Source organism: Triplophysa rosa, linkage group LG6, assembly GCF_024868665.1.
Source record: "Triplophysa rosa linkage group LG6, Trosa_1v2, whole genome shotgun sequence".
In the NCBI taxonomy this organism is placed as follows: Eukaryota; Metazoa; Chordata; class Actinopteri; order Cypriniformes; family Nemacheilidae; genus Triplophysa; species Triplophysa rosa.
The window spans coordinates 7,041,537-7,065,121 of NC_079895.1; the positions used below are offsets into that span (position 1 = coordinate 7,041,537).

The following is a 23,585-nucleotide window of genomic DNA, read 5'->3' on the forward strand; positions in this document are numbered from 1 at the left end:
TAAACCAATATAAACAATTAAACACACTAGTCCAATTTCATACAAAACTTCAATTGAATAATCAAAATAATAAAACATTCTACAGCAGAGCATAAGTACACACATTCTATTGGCTATAGTGTAGATGTTTTATTGATTTTCATGACATTCGCAGGACCGGAGAATTACAGTTTTAAAAAGCTCCTAATATTTGAGATTCACCATGAAGCTGGCAAATCTGGCACATGAACCTGGCATAAGAGAAAGTGTTTTTACTTATAAATAACACACACTTGACCTTTTAATGCTTCCCCTACACTGTCAGAACATTTCTTTTCTAAAAGTATAGTAGTACACGAACATTGATATAACGCACTTCTCTCGGCACAAAATTAAACTGAAGTTACAAGCAACATCATTGATTTTTTTTGTACTTTTACACACAAGAACAAAGCACAACAGAAGCTATTAAATGAGAAGACTAAACAATAGTCCAATAGCCATGTTAAATGGGTAGTTGACAAATAAACAGCAAGATGTGTCCTATATGGTGTGACTGCCAAAATTAATTAGAGAAATTATTATAATAACATATTATTAAGATCTAAAATATAAAATATCATTAGAGAGATTTATTTTCAATCTTTGTTTTTTTTTGCTGTCACACCATGGAGCACATGTACAGTTTATTTGTCAGCTACCCAAATACTGTATAATAATCGGAAGGTTTTTTTTTCGGTTGGTGTCCTTGTACAATATGGAACTCCTGAGCGTACATTCTGGTTCTGAATACCAACCCTGATGTCATCGATGATCTCATGATTTGGAGAGCGTGGGACATCATGGTGTGTTTGCAAACGATGAGCTCATAACTGAAAACGCCCACGCTTTTGGTGTGGTTCCTCGCACCAAAAACATGCTACACTGCTTGTGCCGTTATTTCAACATCGTGATAGAGTGGAAAAAAGACAAATAGTTTCTTTTTAAAAACATCTTTTTAATAAGGTGCTAAAAATCCTCGACATGTATTTGCATAAAGACAAGGGCATGTACGACCAGTGCCACTTACAGTAAGATTAACGTTCCAATGACGGAACAAAGCACAAGCAGACATCACAGTAGAGTAAAGGACAAAAACAAAGGTTACTGGTAATTAAAGCAATGTTAACGGCAGGTAAGAGACAGAAACTTCTGTACAGTTAAAAGAAAGTGTTTTAACAAGAAAAGATCGGAACGGTGTTTCCAAGTTGTTGCAAATGTGGGTGCTAAAATGATTCAATATGTCCATAAAATGCTGTTCTTTTTTCCATCGCTGATAACAGTGAAACGGTTCTCTAATTGTAGAAGATTCACTGAGGTCAACACAAAGTCCAACACCAGTCCTCTTCAGAGATTCTGCCTTTGGAGAAGTCTCGAGACACCAAATTACACATTTCACCCATCATGCAGCTAATGCAGGTGACACAACCCAGAATCAGACGGGGGTCATTTTAAACTGGCTCAGGGGAATACTTGAAGAGACAGAGAGAGTAGATCAGCAGTAGAGAAACTCTTCCACCACTCGAGTGAAAGCAGTGATCTACTTATCATTAAACCGAGTTCACGGGTCAGATGTTTAGAGGGAATATTGCACTCTTCGTTGCTTGAGGTTATGCCACAATTCACAAATCACGAACGGTCAACTTCACGGCACTTATTGCTGGTGAATAGCGTTTTACTGCTCCAGAAGTCCGTAGCGCCATGTTTAAAACGCTGTTCTGCAATAACATTTAGACGTAAAAACCATTATCAGTCCCCCTTTGTCAACATTAGTGTATTAATCCCTAAAATTAGTCAATAAATTACATTTAAATCGGCTGAAAACATGACAGATTGCATAAAATTCTATTTTCATTTCTCCCCCCAAACCAAACCAAACAAAACAAATGCAGACTTGTGCAACAGACACCCACTTTGTGCATGCTACAGCTTTAAACCGAGCCGTAAGGTTGAGTGGCACAAGCTGCTACTATCTTTCATTGAATATGATACATCTCTCTTTGACAAGATCTATAACCTCAGAAACCTTGAGGTAATGTGCGGTACATTTGGATCCAGGCTTAAAAATCTAAAGGCTTGCCCAACCACAGCATTCCACGCTACATTTGTTAGCCTGCTAGCTAAGTGCCACAGAAAAAATAAAAAGAGTATGGGGGATAAACTATCCTCTGCATAATATGGATTGCTAAGGAAAACAGGAAAACTGCATATGTCACATATTGACAGGCCTATCACAGGTCAATTAGAGCCTGCATCCCATAGGCTATTCACAAGTGACATTAGAGAACTAAGAGGTCCCGGTCCACAGACGTCTGGATCTCCCGCCAGGCAGCTAATTAAGCTTGTCTATAATTATCCATTACGCTCCCATTAGATGTCGCGAGAACGCTGTAGGAGCCATCACCATGGGGCACTGCCAAATCCATGAGTATCAACTCGTGCCAGTATCTCTAAGCATCTCGAAGTCTCTCTCATGCTGACAGTATGTAAACACATAATGACCACTGATACTTTAAAAAACCGGTAAAAAAACCCCCGAAAAAATATATCAAGCGAAAGGTAAAGGTCAAGTGAAAAGGTAAGGATCTACACTTCCTTTCTCCTTTCTTCTGTTTGCGTAGTTATGATGCTAACACAATGCACTGCTGGTCACAGCCTATATTTCACAACAACAACATCTTTTAAAAACACAGATCCATAAAAATGAGCTGTTGTGTGCTCTTCGCAACATAGTTCCCCAAAAAAGGCAAGACTTCAGCCGTCTGTTAAAGATAAGCTTGCGTGCTCAGACCGAAACAAAGATGTCCAAATAAAGGCGGTCGTATGATTCCCTGAAGAAGAGGAGGAGGAGGAGACTGAAGATGCAGGAACCTGTTAGACACCAGTTCAACCAGGATAACTCTGAAAAAGAAACAAACAGCACAGTTGACTGAGGTTAGAAATGCATTTCTCTTGTATCTTATATTACAGATAGACTAAAAGTACACTGTTATTTACGAGTGCAAGAACAGAATTCTGCAGCTGAATTCACCGTTTTAACAATAAATCTGCACAGTGTGTACAGAAACAACCCAACTAGTAGAAAAATGACAGTTACAGAGGCATCTGCTGAAGTTGCCTCCGCCAGCCCTGTGGTTTAACCCATATATCATGGCTGCTGTTTAAAAGCACCAGCTTAAAGACAACAAACAAAACAACTATTTATGGAAGCTTGAAATTCTTTCAAGATAATACTTTAGCCAGTACCAAACTGTCATACTGGGTTTTTTTGCTAATAAATGGCAATTTTATGTTTATCACTCGTGACATGATTACAGTATATAATATATAGTACCATACCGATCAAAAGTTTGAAAACGCTTGACTGAAATATTTCGAATAACCTTAAAAATCTTTTAATCTCAAACTCTGTGCTTAAATGTTTGAAATTACTTTTGTAGACAAAAATATAATTTCTTTATAGACATCTCATCGGACGCACACGCCTGGCCCGAAGTTAACTTCCGGTCTGTGTTTGGTATAATGTAACAATTTACTTTATATTTAATTGATATAAATATTAATTTATAATAATATGTTATTGTATATTAATTGTATTAAATTACATTAAAATGACTCAACAATGACTGATTCTTTGCAGAGGACTACTGGAAGTTAACTTTGGGCCACATAACGATTAAGTTGTTGCAGCTGAAACAGTCTATATTCAAGCATATTCATTTCTTTCATTAATAAACAAAATGTTATAAAAAATATTTTTGAAATGACTTGGACCTAATGAGGAAAAAGCAGCTAATACGAGCCCTGAATAGATGGGAACCCTTTCAATACTCTTTCCGTTTGAGACCTCAAGAAGCTGAATGATAGAATGCCAAGAGAACGATTTTGCAAATTTACAGGGTGGCAACTGTGAAGATGCAAAAATATAACAGTTTGGATTTATTTCAGATGCTTTTAGTCACAACATAATTCCCACAGATAGAATTCTGCTACTCTATAGTTTTGATGAGTTTACGATTCTAAAAGGTTGAAAAAATGTGAACAACGAAAAGCGTGTCCAAACGTTTGACTGGTAGTGTATATGATATGATATGACAAGCATCACTGGAGGCTCAGGAGTGACTCCTGAATGTCACACACAAACAAAATGATTCAGTACTGCATTTAAATATACTAGTTACTCTTCAATTTTTGCAAAAGCATGTTTTCATGTTTGTACAAAAATGACAGAAAGGAAAGACCTGTTTGCCTCTGACCAAACGCATTCATGCACCAATAAAAGAAAGAATAGACAAACTTCAAGTCTAGAGAAACAGTATGGTAACACCTGTCTTCAAAACATTATTGGGTCTTTAAAGAAAGCACAAACCAAGAAAACCAGACACATTGTTTCCCACAGTGACTGTATTCTTTTCACTGGGCAGTAATCCTGGGCCAGTTCTAAGTTACGAGGGGTTTTATATTAACCTTGAGGTTAACACAAAAATAGCAGGTTTTTACTCTGCCTGCATGTAAAAACGAACTGAACGCAGCATGCAGGAACTGCACAGATTGTCAGACAGCTGCGATTCAATGAATGAAAGTTTAGTACCAGCTGCAGTAAATGCAAGACAAACACACCAACCCTTAGGAACCCAAATGTGTGCGAGGACTTAATTTCATAGAAAAGTGGATTTCAATTTCGAGACCTCCCTTATTCAGATTTGATCAACAGGTTGATCAATCGCCCCTGAACTGAGAGCTGAGATCGATGGCGGAAGGTGAAATGCGTGCTGGGCAAGCTGCTGAGCCCATTTGGGTTAAATGATATGATTTAGCCATGCAGCACAGTCAGCACGAGTGGGTACGTCAAAGGACGGAGATGAGCGCGGATAAAGAAAAGGGGAGCGTGGATTGTGTCCAATAGCCCTGTCATTAATCAGGTCTTACGGGCCCTTCAGCAGTGCTGTGGTGTAGCGGTATAGGTTAATGGAGTTGTGTTTATCTGGCCATTATGTCTGTGCCACACAACCGCACCCGCCTCATCAATTTAAAGCGGAGCGAGGTAACGTCAGAATGTGGGACGTATGCGGCGAATGTTAATCATGGAGCAGCTCAACCCGCTAACGCTCAGGTAATCCAATCAGACGTTTCCAAAATTCAGGAGTTGGCAACACTCGCCCCTCAGGTGCTAATGGAAAAGACTTTGGACGCAGCTCTCGGCGGGTCGCCGGCGTTATCGAGAATACAAAAGAACCTGGGTCGAAAGATTCAATTTCTCCCTCACCTTCTCTTCCTCTCAATAATGGAAGCAGGGCAATTATATTCCGTCTGTCAGTTTACGCAGCGGTCGAACTGTTATGTTGCATTTCCGTCGTCTTAATACCTAACGGGAGAATGCAGAGATGTTGTTATTAAGGATGCAATTTAGCCTGTCTTGTTCCTGCCATCGTCTCAAGGGCTGTAACGTGATGAAAAGGCCATGGCAGGATGACAGTGTAAACAGGCCACTCGCCGTGACACTCTCAATCTCTCACACACAAAGCAGCGCGAGGAGACGAAGGAGGGGGACAAGGGGTAAGTAGACATCCTAGATTCTCCGTCTCGCGTCGTGACCGGGCGGCCCAATGCCTCACTTACCCACAGGGCGCCTCACTTCCTGTCAGGCGTATGAGATGTTCCTCTTATTGCTGTAATTATTCTTAATCGTCGCCCATTCGCATGGCAGACCGACGACATATTTCAGCATGGTTTAACGTCTGCGCCTGGCCCCAAGCAAGAGCGAGGAAGGTTGACTGACAGTTTGCAAGCTACGTTTTCTCCTTAAAATTTAATAGGAACTACAAGATTTGTTGACCTGGTTTAGGCTGGCATAACAGGAACAACAAAATGTTGATAACTCTATGGAGGCCATTATAAAAACACGACGAACTGCATTGGTTGAATCACCTTCCAGAAAACCAGCACAGGTGCAGATCGAAATCAGAGTAATGAACAAAAATGACATTTTGCTGTTGTCCTTCTGAACCCCCGTATCTTCATATTTCGTTTTTCGCCATAAATGATTATTATTAGTCACCCTTTTTGTTTGTCACTGGGTTTTGCAAATATCTAAGAAATAAAAAGTATTAGCGCTTGTGAACTTTGTACTTTTTAAAGGATTAAAAACGGATGACAGTGTTTTTTCCATTTCTTGAAAAAAAGAGGTTTCAGAAGGACGGCGACGATATGCTAAACTCAAACTGTGTTCTATTACCAGTTAAAGGTCCATGTTTATACAAGTTTAAGCTTAATACTATACAGATCGTGCAAGTAAACGCATGCAATAATAAACAGTAACGTTTTAAGACATCACACTGAAAATAACTGGATAAACACATTAACAGAGTTTAAAGGTCCAGTGTATGAAATTTAACGGCATCTCCCCCCTCCCTTTCGAAGCACTACGGTGGCTGACACAGAACTAAGATGTCGTCACGTTTTCGTTTCTTTGACGAAGGAAAAAACGCATTTATGGAACACATTCTGTAGTGCAGTTTGTCTGTTTAGTGCTGCTGTAGAAACAACATGGCAAATTCCATGCAAGGAGACCCGTTGTGTATGTTGACAGAAACAGCTCATTCTAAGATAAAAAAAACAACGCTTTATTAGGTAAGGTATTTATACATCTCTAAAGACATGGATGTGTATATTACATTGCATTTCTGTCAATAGATCCTCCTAAAAATCACACATTGGACCTTTCATAATGTTGAAATTCAGCATGCAAGCTATTTTAATAACTGCTTGTCGACCTACTCTGGTTAAGTCTTCTGGAAGAACAAAAAAGAAACCATAATAATAATGATAATAAAAATTCTCTTTAATTTGTTCCATCTGATCAATACTTATTCCTATTGGAAACAGCCTTTAATCACTGGAGCAGAAACATTTCGTATATGAAATTTGAAATCTATGTGCTGTCCGTGAATACAAATGACTCTTTACGTCTTTACACAGAAGAGTTCTTACAGAGTCAGTTCCATACTGAAAATCAATAGACATCTGGATAGACTCCAGCTCAATGGGTCTCCATTCATTTAGGTCTAATTCAAGAAATCTCCACCTTCTTTTACGCTGAATTTTTCTGTGCCGCCATTAAAAGAGCAGCAACATAATTTCATTTTGTTGAAACTAAACCGTGGCTAAAATATCTGCGATGGTAGGAGCATGAATATTCAATGAGGTAAACATTTGGCAGTTTATGATCTCATATAACCTGCACTTACATTTTAGCACCCTATTGTTTCACACTGTATACATCTGGCAATGTGATTTGGGGTTAGAAAAAACTAGAAAACTAGCTAACCGGCAAAATTACAAGTGCTTAATTTTTTTTCAACTGTTGGTGAAAAAAGACACCCGGTCACAAGTGTGGTTTGAAAAGCCTGACTAAAAGACATGCAGACTCAAATGCTCCGAGTCTGAAACCTTTAAACTTAGACTCAGTCAGAAAGTAAATACTCTACAAGAGGTTACTGGACCCTTCATTTTATCATTCCTTTTCGACAAAGAGGATCACACTCAGACGGCAGGAACAGAGCTCTCGCTGAGCCACAGAAACCAAACAGACTAGATGTTCATATCTATGTTTTCAAGTTATTCACAACTTTTAGATTGAAGGTGAATACACCAAGCCTGTCGATGTAATGGCCAGCTGGGAAGAACCACAATGCTAACTAAATGAAATGCATCCTTTTTCTTCCATTCTAAAGAGAATTAAAAAAGTATTTGTGCATGTAACATCGATCAGAGGCATATGCAACGCTCAATCGCACATCATTTCAGTCTTGGGTGGCTAAAAAAATGAGCGGCTACAAAATAGAAGCAAGTCTTTGAAATAAATGCATTTTATGATGTCAAAGGCAATTTTCAATGCACACTGGCATCTGAATCACAAATCTGATCCATATTAGTAGCAAGATGAAAAAACAGGGTAATTACAAGATGGTAAACAACCGAGGAAAATGTACGTTTTAATCAGGGCTCAAGGGTTTTCTTATAATAGGGACAATAGAGAACACCACAATAAAACAAGGAGCTTGTGTTTTAATACCCCGTATCAAATTATTCAAGGTGCACCATAAAATTTGTTCTTGTTTTGCTGGCCCGCATGGTGTCTACATGGAAGTTTATATTATGTCAGAGAACATTACAAGTCAAATGGGTCTCATTTACGGAACAAGAGTAGAATGAATTTTTGTGCAAATTGTTCATAAAACCATTCGTATGCAAATTGACACATTGTAGTGAATGCCACAATTTACATAAAAATGGTTTAAAAGATGATTTACGCTTGTTACTTTAATGAGGCTTATTTATTTCAATGGGGATGGTATGTCGCACGAAAGTGGAAAACCACAATTGAACGCAAAATTGATGCTCTCTCATACAACTAAAAGTTAAGCACCCTACGCATCCTTCCTGGACGGTTGGATCGGACCGGAACATTTTGTCTGTAGTACATATTAAAAAGGGCTGAAAGAAAGTATTAAACATAGAAACAAAAATGACATACTTCAGCTCAAGATAGGTTTTGAGCAGTTTGGGAGCAGAGAGCTTATTACTACATGCCATCGGAGACAGTGAAAGATTGCTGGATGATTCTGATGAAACAACCAGAAATCCATCATCTCCTCAGCGCCTACACGCTGGTTGTCCTAAACAGACACAAATGTGTTCACAATTCAATAGCAATGCCAACGCAATAACCTTCTACAGTATATATAGAGGCCGCATTGCTTCCACGTTATTTTTAACCATAGCGCTTTGTTGGCAGTACCACTGCGGCTTCGACAGCCTCACAAAAGCAAAAAGAATCTCACGACTTCATTTGGGACCGATAACCCAATCAGATTTGAAGGGATGAGCCCAGCTAAGCTCACTCATCTCGGTTTAATCTTCTATAGGGGATGGACAGGAAGACAGGGGAATTTTCACAGCCTATTCTGACAGCTGGGAGGCATCCAGCAACCTGCCTGCTTGTAAAAGCGCAGACCCCTGTCAGCCGAGACCACTGGAACAACGTGGAGATGAGTGTATTACAGATTTAATAGTGGTCAGGCTTGAAACATAATTCATAATGTAAACACTTATATAGGTAAACCTGCCTGCCTCGTGCAATACTCACCACCCACAGTGTGTTGCTATGAGGTTGCTGGGGTGTTGCTTACTGGTTACATATTTATGCTTGAACTCTAACCCCATCTATAAGCAATCTTCTTGTTGCTATAAAGACATGACAAACGACACTGGTTTATAATACATTCAGGGTTTTTAGTGAACGATACTTTGCGTTAACCTTACAAAACAATACCACCAATAGCAAAAGATGTAGCAGAGCTGGTATAAAGCTATCATGGACTACCTGTCAATCCAGCTGCCAAGCTGAAGGTACCTGTCAGAAACCATCTCATGAATATTCAGCTCGCAGCTTCTACTCCCACAATAAGAAGGGAGGGGACGTCAATCTCCCTGCATATTTCCTTTCACGAGGACAGCCGTACAGTGAAGGTTAATCCCCATTAAGATGAAGGACAATGACTGACACAAACTCTGTACCAGTGTACGAATTCATACCCAAATTCGTATGAACTATTTCTGGTTTTTAGAATCAGTAATGATGTCCAAAATCCATGAAGAATCAGTTGCATTCATTCAATCCACGTACACCCAGTGACTAGAGAATACCCATAATGCACTTGAGGATCACTTGCATTCATCTAATCTTTGCGGTCAAAAGCAAATAAAGTAAAGCATCTATCACAGTACCTGTGATGTAAAATGTAAGACAAAACAGCAAAAGTCCAGTGAAGAGGTTGCTGAGAAAGGTGACCACTCCACAGGTGATGCCCTCGGGCACAGGGTAAACCGTCTCGATGAACAGCTCCAAGAAAATGGGCACACTGCTGTTGATGAAGATACCCACCAGGATACAGGAGGCGTAGAGAGTGGCTACAGGAGAAAAATAGACACCTGAATGTCAAATATCCGGATCACTATAATCCTGAACCACACAAAAAGACATGCATTTGAATATGACATACTTTTAAGCTTGTAATTAAGATTTAAACGGAGGCCCAAAACAACAATTTTAAAATCTTTATGCTTTTGAAAGAAATGATCTATTTAAAAAGATTTTAATTAAAGTTGTGACGCAGACCCCATTACTCTGGTCTACTAAGCAAACACTGTCACTTCACCCTTAAGTAATCATTCTAATGTGCTAATTTGGTTACCAGAGAAACCTTTTTATTATTAGCACAATTGAAAATGGTTGTGCTGCTTAATGAAGTGTGGAAATCACAATAAAATGTCTTTTCTTTAGTTATTGAGAACAGATGACGGTGCTGCTGCACATCAAGAGAATAATTTAATATCTTTTTATTCCTATTTTTGTCAGGAATGGCTAGAAAATGTAAAGATTGCATAGTAAATAAATAAGAGTTATTTTAATAATTGTTTTAATAATTATAATTTGAATGGAAATAGTTTTTGTTATACTGAATTATGGTTCATTGTAATGTTTGTAGAAGTGACAAATCATATCTATGAAAAGTGCTACACAAAGCTGTTTCTTTTTATAAAACGGTCAGTTCTGGTCCTTGATTCTGATTGGCTGAGCGGAGTTCTAAGCCGTTATAAAATACCCCAATATATAACGGCTGACCGCACCTCATAGCCTAAATATCATTTTATTTACTTTATTTTATGAAACCTTGCTAAGCATATGGAATAACCGTTTTATAAAAGCAATAAGCCCCGAGAAGCAGTGGGTTACAGTGCATTTTATAACAGCTACATGTGCATTTTATAACGTGCCACAACGCCCTTAGCTGTTATAAAATGCACTGTAACCCACTGCTTCTTGGGGCTTATTGCTTTAATATCTTAAACTGACTGCTAGAATGTGTAATTCTTTTAATGAATATTCAGTTTGAAGAACAAAGTATTCATTTAAAACAGAAAGTGATTTGTAACATTACAAATGTATTTGAGCGTAATTTTGTTAATGTAAAGTAAATTTGATGAATGAAAGCACCTGCTTTCAACATCCCAATAATATCTTAATGGTATTGCACTTCTATTGAGAAACCTGAATATTATCTTGAGATAAATACACAGAAATGTGGTAACCAGTGTGGGAAATATTGGCACATAACTGCTGAAATACTTTATTATTAAATGAATTATTAAAATGTAATGTACACCCAAGGTGGTAATATGGTCACGGCCGGAGGTCTTCGATAATTCCTTACATAACAATTCCGGTGAACATTCCTAATAATATATTTTAATACATTATTTAGAGTGTTCGCGAATAAACAAAATTCATCAAATCTGCTTTGCAATCTGCAGAAAACTATAAAAACTCATCAGATGCACAATACATATCTGTATCTGCCTGAAGGTGGACATTAATTTAACAACTTGGACTCAAAAAAAGCAGGTTATCATACATACTATATGGGGGTTTAAGTGGAAGAAATGATGTCAGCACTGTTGAATTATTGAAAATGTAACGCACGCCCGAGGTGATAATGCAGCCGTGAAGGCAGGCGAAGGTCTGTTGTCAATTATTCCCCTCATATCGCTTCCAGTGCGATTCACAACCAGCTAGAATAAGTTCTGATGAATTGATGTTGGCACAACACAGCCTTGTGTTCATTAGCAAGCGATATGAATCACGAGAGAATGCGGGAAGCCACGGATTGGCGACGGCACGCGTGCGTGGTATAACAACACGCCAGATGGAGAGCCGGCCCGAGAGCCTGTGAGCTCAGTCTGCCAGGAATTCTGGGAGGGAACAGATAAAAAAAGTCAGGTGCCAACCATAAAATGATAATAGATGGAAATGTTTGAGCTGGCTGATCTATGGGGCATATGCTTGTTTCAGACTGGCTTCTCTGGAGCGCCGCTCTCTTTCTCCCTTCACTGATCAGGACTTAATGAGTTCCTCAGGCTCCTTCTAACCGATACAATTGCAGCTCGTCCATGCCGCTGCTCGACTGGCAGACTCCCCGCGGGCATCGGTTTTGCGGATGTGCGCGAGGCAGAACATACTGTCCTTTCAACACACCGTACCTTTAGTGGAGGGCAGGTGAGTGAGTCTGCTTAGACAGGTGAGAGTGAACCAGGTGGCCGCCAAGGACGCCCCGGCAAACATGAGCACCAGAATGAGCTTCAGCATTCCTCGAATAGAGTCAGCGAACCTGAGGGCAAACAACAAGGGCGAAAGCTTAATCTCAGCTCAACGCAGATCGAACAAAACAACAGAAAAACTGAATTGCAACTTCGCAGAGGTTATTCTCGGTGACGACGTCAGAGAGCAGAAAATGTGCTGTAATATTTCTGTACCTCAAAAACATCTAGTTCAAAAACATACGTTTGAGCCGCATCTAACTTCATCAGCGCTGACAAAGCTTTTCGCACCGTTTCTTCTCATCATGCATCAGGCACGTGTCAGCGCCTCTAACATGATCAGCGGTTTCTCTAGGGCATCTTCTTGATCACCTTTCTCCACAACCGAGATGAAACCTGTCATAATAGCACTTTTGCGGAGGAGCTGGCTGATATTTGTTCTGTCAAAGCTGCAAAAGACTTGAGAATTATGGGCTTTTGATGCTTTTGGGGACGAGACAAGATGAGAGAGGAGAGAGAAAATCACTGGGGAGAAGGGTGGGTGGGTTCACGTGATATGGACATGTCGCAGATTACATTCACTCCTATATTCTTTTTTGAGGCACTTAATAGCAAGGTAAAACTATAATCTGTAACTCTTGGGCTAAAAATACAATCAGTTATGGAGGAGGTACATAAAGTCACCGGTCAAAACTGTCCTGATTTGCAACGGTACGCTTATAAAAATGAATTTTAAGTATCATCAGTCACTCACCGTCTCGACATCTTAAACCTGTATGACATGCTTTCTTTTGCAAAATACAAAACAAGATATTTTCAAGAACGTTGGTAAAACTTCTATGGTATGCACACAAAACCAATGCAAGTCAATGGGGACCAATGGTTTTGGTTTACCGACATTCTTCTACTGTAAATATCTTCCTTTGTGTTCTGCAGAAGAAATAAAGTCGTACAGGTTTGATATACCATGGGGGTGCATAAATGATGACAGAATTTTCATTTTTGAATAAAATATCTCTTTAATCTGCTGGGATCCATTTTCAAGGAAATGTCAGTCATCTGATGTAGCCCATGTGAAGATAAGTACAGTATATAAAGTAACCTCCAATATTATGAGTCAAACATAGACGACGATATAGAGACCAAAGGTACATATCGCAGCTTCAGGCTGATATCGATATAAAACAACTATGTATTCCGCTTTGTTTAACCTGTTGCTTATCGCAAAGTCCTACAGAAAAACATAAGCGTCTGTATCCAACAGGATAACAAACCCCCTATGAGCATTTTCTTCTTTATTCGAAAAGCAATGTCACCCCGACTTCCCAAGTGCTGTCTGACAATTACAATCTGTGCGACGGTTTGTCAGGCGTCCCAGCGTCTGCCCAACTGCTCAGCATACCTCACGGCGCAAAGCATTAATTGACCCGCGGAGACAGACTCTTATGATTCATCCCTTCTGGGCTAAAACCGCCATAACGACGAATGAGGACGAGTCTTTGACGAGGACGTCGGCCATTATATCCACCTCCGGAATGACATCAATTAGAATGTGTGGCCATCGCCCCTGCAGCTCAATTTTAATGCATCCATTTTTCTCAAGCGTGGACATGACCCAAAGGGCTGCGACTGAGAGACGATGGCGTATAATAACTCACGTTAACGCATTTTCCTCATGTTTCGCGGCGCAGGGAGGGTGCTGGGACGCAGTAACTCACAGGGGCCCATTACCGAGAGATCACACGCCAAACAACCACTAATAGCGACGTGAAGGACCGGGCTGCTGCGGAGAGAAATCAGGCATCTGTTGCTTCTCTTAGCTTCTCTCCCAAAAGAACAACGGAACTGACAAAAACAAACACGGTTCCCCTGTGGTGGAATGAACTGCCAAAACATACCTGTTCCGCATTTATTTGACTAACCAATAACCGCCTATGGCCTTGTAAACTAACGGTACCGTTTAGCGTGTTGACAAAATGTTTATATGCTCTCCTACTAGTAAGTCGCTTTGGATAACAGCGTCATCCAAATGAATTAATGTAAATACGTAAGAGCGGAAACAAGCATCAGGGTGTTCGCATTCTTTAATCAGCTTTATCAATCCGCCTTTGTCTTGCGGCTCACGACTCATTTGAATAACACACAAGAGTAGAGCAGCTCATAGGCCATCGCTGGTGTTTTAACAGACTTTGTCACTAATGTAACAGCTTGTCCTAACCCCAAAACCAATGCGGCATATGATTAAACAGAGTTTGCCTAATTAAAATGTTATTAAAACGCAAAACCTGTCTGGATGTTCAGATCAGGGCTTCCTACAAACATTTAACCATCAGGGACGACAACTATCAAACAAAAGTTAGCTTTTTCTCTCTTAATCATCTTGTGTGACATGACCGTTTCATTTGCATTTTCAGCCACTGATTTTAATAAATTAGGAGGAAGAGAGTAAATTAGCTTTGGGATCTGGGAGGATCCGAACCTCCCTAAAAAACGTGGCCAAAACATTGACACAGTCAAAGTAAATCTCATCAGCCTCTCCTTACAAATATGAACACGATTTTTCATGCCTTGTTGCTTTGGACACACTCATAATAAACATTTGAAAGCTTAAAGTAAACTTTAAGCATTTTTGTCATGAAAGTTATGTAAAAATAACAGATGGCTTTTAACAGATGTAGTCATAAAAGGAAAAAAAATATTTATGACTCTTTATGACAGCCATATCCAGATTTTGCTCTCTTGAATATTACGAATGACTCGTCCCCCAGAATAATCATTGTCAACTAAAACGAAAGCTATTAAAGGGACAGTTCACCCAAAAATTTAAATTCTGTCATCATTTACTCACCCTCAGATTGTTTCAAACCTGTATAAATTTATTTGTTCTGCTGGACACAAAGGAAGATATTTGGAAGAATGTCAGTAATCAAACAGACCTTATCCCCCATTGACACCCATAGTATTGATTTTCCCTACTGTGGCAGTAAATGGGGGATGAGATTGGACATTCTTCCAAATACCTTCTTTTGTGTTCAGCAGAACAAAAAAAATGAAACCGATTTGAAACAATCTGAGGGTGAGTAAATGATGACAGATTCATTTTTGGTTGATCTATCCCTTTATTGACATCAAATAAAACATAGGCCTAAATATAATTTCTAAACTAAAAGTAAAAAATGTTGCATTAGGAATAAACTGAAATAAGTACCTAAGTTATTAATGAAAAAAAAAAGAAAACCTACACTTAACTAAGATTGAAATAAAAAACCTAAACAGAAATAACTTAGAATAATAAAAAATAACAAATGCATATAACAAAATGTCTACAAAAATAACAAGTAACAAAAATAGAAGTAATGAAAATAAAAAATAAATAACAAAATGACAAATGCACTTGACAAAATTGTTAAAACAAAATTAAAATATAAAATAAAAGCAATTAAAAAAAATGATAAAATAACAATTTAAACAACTTGAACAACTCCCTAATACCAGTTTCTAAGAACGTAACAAATCATCATGACTGTGAGAAAATATATTTCCCATCTGAACGTCAATAATTAAATATAAAATACGTTAATTATGGCAGAAAATAAACATAAACTGGAAATAAATCATTTCATAATCTTAAGTGGTTTTAAGTGTCATGTGCTTCTGTCAGACGTAAAGTCAACAGTAATGGCATCACATACCTAGCCATGGCCACACCAAATACACAGCCTCCAACAATGGACCAGAACCCAATCCAACCGGCATCCACCTGTGAGAGAACAGAGAAAGGTCTGATCAGCTGGGATTATTCTCTGCTTGTGATGCTGGACAGCATTCAAGGAGCAGCTAGACAAAGAGTGAAGCCAGGGGCGTCTGCAGTGTGAGCAACGATGTCTATCAGACGGCAGAATAAACTCCCAGACATCATGCTGTCCACGAATGTGTCTTTGAGGAGGGCCAAGAGCACTCGGGTTCAACGGCAGATTTCACAAGACAGATGGACCAGTATGAGAGGCGGCTCATGTCAACCACGGCATTCGTGAAAGCATGGTGATTTAAAGAAGGACTTTCCAAACAAGCTCCTCGGATCTAATCGTAATATTAAGCAAGCTATGTGTACTGTGTACAGAACGCGACTAATGATACAAAATGATCAATACATTTTTGATCAGTGAGTTTTTGAATATTTAGTGATTTCAAAGATTTTGCACTGGCAAAGAGATTTGTTTTACATTAGAACTATAGTTGAACAATAAATGTTTACTTTAAAAATGTTAACCATAGAAATGTTCTTTATTATTAGCTTAAAAAAAGAGTGATTTTATAATAAATTATGTTATTTATCATCGGGATTCTCCATCAGTGCAACATGTTATATTTAAAGATTTATGGTTTATTTTATACCAATAACACAATGGCACATCATCCCTCGCCAACTTTCTCACTTAGTCAAGCTATTGCAAATAATTACAAATTTAACAACAACAAATTCATTTCGGATGCCAGACAGTAAGTTGATAAACAAAAATAAAATAAATCAATCAATAAATAAAATAAATAAATGAGTAAATACATTGCAAAGCCTTTAATAAAACAATGAAATAAAATTAAAAAAAATCTTAAAGTTTCAGTCATGTTTCCAAGCCGACTTCGATCAGTGACTTTCAAGGGCAAAAGATGTCTTCCTCATCAGTGCACAGCTGGTGTGCGCAGGCCTAATGGCCACTATCTATTAATGAAGCAATTAGACAAGTGTGATTAATGTTGCCCCTTGTGTTTAAATGATGATGTTTTAAATATCTTTCCTTCACAATTTACAGTTTATCTAGTTTATGTACATGCATAAATTAATCTAGAAAAGCCTGTCCAAAAGCACTTCTGACTTTTAAATGACTGGGCAAAATATGCTTCCAACAAGAGTGAAATACTAAAACGAGTAAAAAAAAAGCTTGTGGCCTTCAGTTTCATTTCTTGTGTAACTGCAACTGAGACTTTAATGTGAATATGGAGATTTATATTCAACTGTCAATGACAACAGCAAGACATTGTGCAAAAAAAGAAATAACCTGCTATCTTAACTTTAACTATAACCTAGTTACCTTAAAAATGAAACTACAAAACAGAGACTTTATACCCACAAGTAATTCAGCAAGCCCTAAAATGTTGCCCGATTACTTTGGCCCATAACTCTTACATTTCAGATGCAAATGTGAGGAGGCTGTGAAGAATCAGAAACTCGGAGGTGGAGAGCTCATCTCATGCAGCCGTGGCTGGCCCATAAAACACGGAGTACTTTTGTGAGTATGCAAATAAAAGCATCTTAAGCATGTGTGTATGATTGGTTTCTGATGAGCTCTGTTTGAGAGTATGGGTGAAGAGGCCTATCGTCATGTGAATAGATACAAAACATAATTAGATGTTTTTTACCAACTTGTTTTCAGGAGGCTAGCCATATAAGACTGCCAGGTTTTATGTATAGAAAAGACAAACATTGGGTCTGGGTCGATCGATACTAGAAAATGTGTTTGTATACACAATATTCTTTTCAACTAGGGAAATTACACTTCAATAATTAAACTGCTAGAAAGTGTAACCGATTTGTACATCATCTGATAAGTTTATCATTTATCAGAGTCCAACACTTTTTTAACATTTTGCCAAACCACAATGGTTACAAAACCTCGCTCTGACATCAATATCAAATCAAAACCAAGCTTAGCTTGACTAATAGCATTGTTATTATAGTTTGTTTATTATTTTAACAGATATCATTATAATACTGTTATCATACATTCTTTTGGCCATGATAATAGTGTAGTGAAGATTTGATTATGTGACAACCCTAGCCATATAACACATTGAAAAGCACTGCCTGTCCTCCGATTCATTCATAAAACCCTCCAGTAGTTTAATTAAAAAACTTACTATAATATAATCTTTATTAGCATTAGCATAAGGTTAACTCGGAGGGGATTGAAATTTAAATTGGTTCATTGCACTTAAAGGTAAGGTTAATTCACACCAAAATGGAAACTCTGTCATCATTGACTCTCCCTTATATCATTTCAAACCGGTTATGACTTTCCATCGAACACAAAAGGAGTCTTTTTACAGAATCTCCAAACTGCTCCTTTCATTACAATGAAAACCACAGTGACCACAGGAAGCCAAGTTACAATAAACTCAAAATTGCACCATTAATATAATACGTGGGTGGCCAAATAAAGTCGGAAAGGAAAAGTTCCCCCGGACGTGAAAATTAAGGCATTATCCAGAAATCAATCTTCTCGTCTAAAACTTTAAAATGATTTGAATTATCTAAACATGTAACATATGGAGTATGAAATGGGTCTTACCTGGTTAACTTTGGCAGGTGTAAGAATCATATCCAGCACGCCGGCCCAGCCGGCAACAACGCCTGTGGGCACGGAGTAGGCGAGTGCTATCATCAGGAACCGCATGTTGCTGAAAAAGCAAAAGATTAAGACTGATGAAAACGGCTAGCAATAGAACGCTACCAAACCACCTGAAGGGTGCATCTTTCGATTGCATGCGCCGCCCATCTTTGAAGGAGGAAAGGATCTTGCGGAGCTGTCATAAAGCTTAACATCAAAGCTCGTGCAACTTTGGAATCTCAAAGACTTTCGAGTTTCCTTCCTATACTTTCAAGCCTGTCACCAAACATTTATCCTACCCTGAAGCCTAGAGACAGAGATAAAGGTCTTCTGAGAAGATAAAATACACAGAATTGATAGCAGAAGCGGATATCAGATTTAAAGCTGGGACAAAGACATGTCAAGCTGCAACGGCTTTGCTTTCCATTCTTTTAGTTAGCTTAACCAAACACGTTTCTCTGTGTCTGAATGACCTTAAGGAAATGAAAATAAAGGAATGTGCACATCTACACAACATCTAATAAAATACAACCTGTTCAGCAAAGCTATGCATAATATAAAAACTGTGTCTGCAAGATTTTACGTTTGTAAGGCAAAATGAAAATACTTCAAATTATCTATGTGATTCACTAACAAGTGTTTTTCGCCAACAAATCCCTTTCTGAAGTCAAGCAACAACAAAGCTGTTCTGAAGATACACCCGTTATTACGAACACAGAGCATGGTTTAGTGGTTTAGGCAATATTGTGGTAATCCTGCCTTGAGCCCCTGCTATGTCAGATGATTTTTCTTTATGTATTACCATTTTTATGAGCATCTATGCAGTCGCAGGATTGTTGTGGTTGAGCATGGTGAGAATTACATTCTGGAATTTGTCTTTATGTGAGCCTTCTGGCAGCCCTTCAATAACTCCAAACCAAATTACAATCACCCACCTAGCCCTTTCACTTCTCTACCTATTTTCCTCAAGTGTCCCAGACTGTGCCTTCCCAATTACCCGAGAGAAAACAGAGCACCTGAAACCCATCACGAGCGCTCTCCAAAAGCGCTTCGTTTATATTTTTTGAGGTGGAATGTAGTGTGGCATTTACTTGTTGCTGGTTTGTTCTTAGCCATTTGTGTCTTTTAGTCACCTGCCACTTACCACAAACTTGGTATACTTTGGAGTCCTGTAACTTTGTTAAAGTCTATTGTGCCTCAGATATTTCTCCTGAGAAAAAGACCCAGAAATCTCAAAAATGTCGCAGGTTTAGAAGAGATTGCAGTGTCTCAAACTGAGCTCAGATTTGCCAAGTTTGCAATCCAAAGTCAATATTATTGAAGATTTTAATATGAACTAAAAAAGATTTTTATCAAATCTACCCAAATCCAGATGGTTTTATTTATCAAATTCATTTTAAACCTCAACGTTATTAATGCATTTTAACAATAGCCTCGTTTATTTCCATTTTTAATTCAAGGAGAGACGAAATTGATACTTAAAATAACTGAGACAATGAAAGAGCAACCTGTGAGCAATAACATTTTCTTTTGTTTTTTATACATTTAAAATATTAACCCTGTAGGTAGGATAAACTACTAATTTAACTGAAATTTATGAATTATAAATATATAATTGAGCAATTTTACACAATAACGTATATTTAATATTTACTGTATTTTTACAAAATAGTCATATCAAATGTTAAAATAAATATAAAATAAGCACAAGTGGACCATTTGGCTTGACCACATAATGCTCAAGTCGAACATTTTTTTAGCATGTTTTATATATATATATATATATATATATATAAACACACACACACATATATATATATATATATATGTAAAAAAAATAATTTCTTTTAAGTTTCAATTTCTGTTCTACATTATATTTACATTTATGCATTTGGCAGACGCTTTTATCCAAAGCGACTTACATTGCATTATACTATACATCTGTTTCTAAGTATGTGCAATCCCTGGGATCGATGCTCATGCTCTAACCACTGAGCCACAGGAAAGCTTTATACTCTACTGTACTCGAAGGATACGTGAAAAGTGCCACCTGCAAAAAATCTTTGTGTCACTACAAATAATTGTGACCCTGGACCACAAAACCATTTATACATAATCTGAATAAATAAGATTTCCATTTTTGTTAGGATAGGACAATATTTGGCCAAGATACAACCATTTGAAAATCTGGAATCTGAGGGTTCTAAAAAATCAAAATATTGAGAAAATCCCCTTTAAGTTTGTCCATCAGAGGCGCTGTAGCAGGCCGTTGCTATGAACATACAGGTTTGTTTTAATGCTTTCTATTGGCTTACCGCTGTAATGATGTTATGGAGAGTATATGAACCCGAAATTGGAAATTCTAAGCTTTACATAGATACCTAACTTTTGAGTGGGTAATTACCAAAGAGCGAGCATCAACGAGGCGTGTTTCCGGCCATTTTTGTTCGCGATTTTGCTGCATCCATTCATAAAAATAAAGATTTGATATATATATGGTAGGAAATTTACAAAATATCTTGATGATCTTTCCTTAACATCCAAATAATTTTTGGCATAACAGAAAAATCTATCATTTTGATCCATCTAATGTATTGTTGGCTATTGCCACAAATATACCTGAGCCAATTATGACTGGTTTTGTGGTGCAGGGTCACAATTATCTGTGCTTCAGGTGTTTGAAGGAATCTACAGTGTGCAGAGAAGGACCAGGCATGCTTTCATTGTCTGTTTTGCTGTCTTTAAAAAGGGCAATCGTAAAAAAAACTGTTGATGAAATATCCTTTCTCACAACTGTACCTGTTTCATTAACCTCGCAGCGGGGGGAAATAGATATCCATGCACCTTTATTCCTCACCAAGAGCTTATTTAGATTATAGGATATGAGACTCTTTATTCAGTCTTTTAAAAGTTTTGGGGGAACTAGAAGTGCCATCAGCTAAGTGCCATTTGTCCTTGGCAGGGCCTGTTGAGATCTAATACCTCAGGATGAAGATTCAGCAAGACATGGTCGTTTTCATCTATCACAGTCTATCAATATTAATACTGTTCCATCTTTACTGCTACCATAGTAATCAAACCCTAGATAATGGTTCCAGTAAAGGCCCAATGAAATAATGATGTTCTCTGCAAATGTGGGAGAAACAAGCACAAATAAGCCATTCTAAAATAAGGCTGTAAGAGAAACAAGATGCACAAAACTTTTATGTCTCAACTTGAGGGTCACCACAGGACGCTTAGCTAATGATAATGATATATTTTAACTTATTTTAGCATGGTTTGTTGCCGCATACGTCTCCCACAGATGCAGATTACTATGGCAACATCAATGAGATGGTGTTAGTATATAGCGTTTACGAGTCTGCAAATTTGTGTACGTACGGTTCGAGTTGATAATAAAGATTATTCGAAATGTACAAACTTTATGCAAAAATGCGCAGTAAATGAGACCCGACATCACAATCAAACAACCCCAAATGAACTGTCCCAGTAGACCAGATGCTTTACAAAGCTCCATACGGATCCATTCGGATAAAACGTGAGACAGCCGTTGGAATGCTGCCTATCGGTGTGCTCCAGACAGCATGACTGTCTAAATGGGGCGACCCTGTCCAGCTCGTGAGGGCATCCATTCATTTTTGTTCTCAGACTTTTGTAAGTTCATGCAACTGAGAGTTGCTGGGAAAGTTGTGTTGAGCGTGTCTCAGAGGGGTTGAACTGTTGGCAGTTTTAGTCTTTAACAGTGGATGCTCAACAGTCCATTTCAGCCATTTTTTGATGCAAAAAACGCATTCAAACAGGGCTGTCTGCCTCTGATCTGAGAATCTGCAATTGTAAAGTTTTTTGAGAGGGCTCCTGCTTGCTGTAAAACCGTGCCACACTGGTCAGACCGGCCTTGGTATCAGCATGTCCATGATCAGGACATTTTCTTCATTAAGGATGGGCAGCGTGTGTCATCATAAGGCTTGGTAATGAATCAGCAGGGACAGGATCTCATCTCTGATGTGCATGAAATGACAACCACGGCATATGGCGAGTGGCAAAAGGACAAGACCCAGTTCATTAAGATTCTCTTTTGTATTAGCAGCATTAAAACTCCAGAGATCCCAGCGATATCAGAGAGAGACAGTGTGTGAATATACAAAAAGGCCTGAAATAACAGATGTCTATTGTTGTGTCCTTTAGATGTATACAAAACGAGATCACTGGTGAATGCCAATGGGGAACACTGATATTTATCGTCCAAATCTGTTATTTGATATACATTAAGTATTGTAAGTAAATCTGGGGGAACAGTTCACTCACAAAATGAATCATTCTCATGCCATTGTGAATTAGGGTGATAAATGATGTGTCTTGGATGACAACGTACACAGTCAAGCAAAAAGTAACCCCTTATAAATTACAGTTTTACATCTTGTTGACAACTTTTGATCAATTTATAAGCATTCGTCATCAGATGTTGTAATATATAACATCTCCTATATAATTAGGAGGAGTAAAAGAAGGATCTTAAAAGTTAAGGGATCTAAAAAAAATCTTGAGTTTCTTTAAAGCAACATGTGTGGGTGTATTATCTGAACGATAAGTGAAAATGGGATTTAAAACCACAGAGATTAGTCTAATTCCAACCTGTAAACAAATTGAAATGATTGTTCTTAAATAAATAAAAATGTTGCTTTCCACTATACCTCAAACCCCACGCACATTGCATTGTTCAAAAATGACTATTGATAAGTTTGGATCTTCTTTTAAAACAGTCGAAACTATTAAGCAAGACATCAGAGTCAATGATACCTGAGCAGTCTGCAGATGCTGCTCCTGTAGCTGAGACGCTGGCTGGCCGCTGCCACGCTGGGAGGAATGGGAGGTCTGGACGGGAAGTACAAGAGGACAGCCACGAAAAGTACCACGATCATGCCGAACTCTGAAAGTTCACAAACGCACAACATCATTCATCATGAAGATTCTAAGGTCTCGGACTAAAATCCATCTCTGGTAATTAGAAAAAGATCTTAACAT

The 23,585-nt window shown here is 38.2% G+C and overlaps 1 protein-coding gene across 1 annotated transcript in view; it reads right to left on the bottom strand.

The window, feature by feature from the left end:
• Positions 1 to 860: 860 nt before the first annotated feature.
• Positions 861 to 23,585, bottom strand: part of slc49a4 (solute carrier family 49 member 4) — a 42,946-nt gene continuing 20,221 nt past the window's right edge. Inside the window, exons 4-9 of the mRNA XM_057336001.1 lie at positions 23,361 to 23,490; positions 18,525 to 18,633; positions 15,870 to 15,937; positions 12,121 to 12,248; positions 9,808 to 9,990; positions 861 to 2,919 (exon numbers count right to left, since the gene is read on the bottom strand). Coding sequence (XP_057191984.1) covers positions 2,804 to 2,919; positions 9,808 to 9,990; positions 12,121 to 12,248; positions 15,870 to 15,937; positions 18,525 to 18,633; positions 23,361 to 23,490 — 734 coding nt within the window. The 3' untranslated portion in view covers positions 861 to 2,803. The remainder of the gene's footprint in view (positions 2,920 to 9,807; positions 9,991 to 12,120; positions 12,249 to 15,869; positions 15,938 to 18,524; positions 18,634 to 23,360; positions 23,491 to 23,585) is intronic.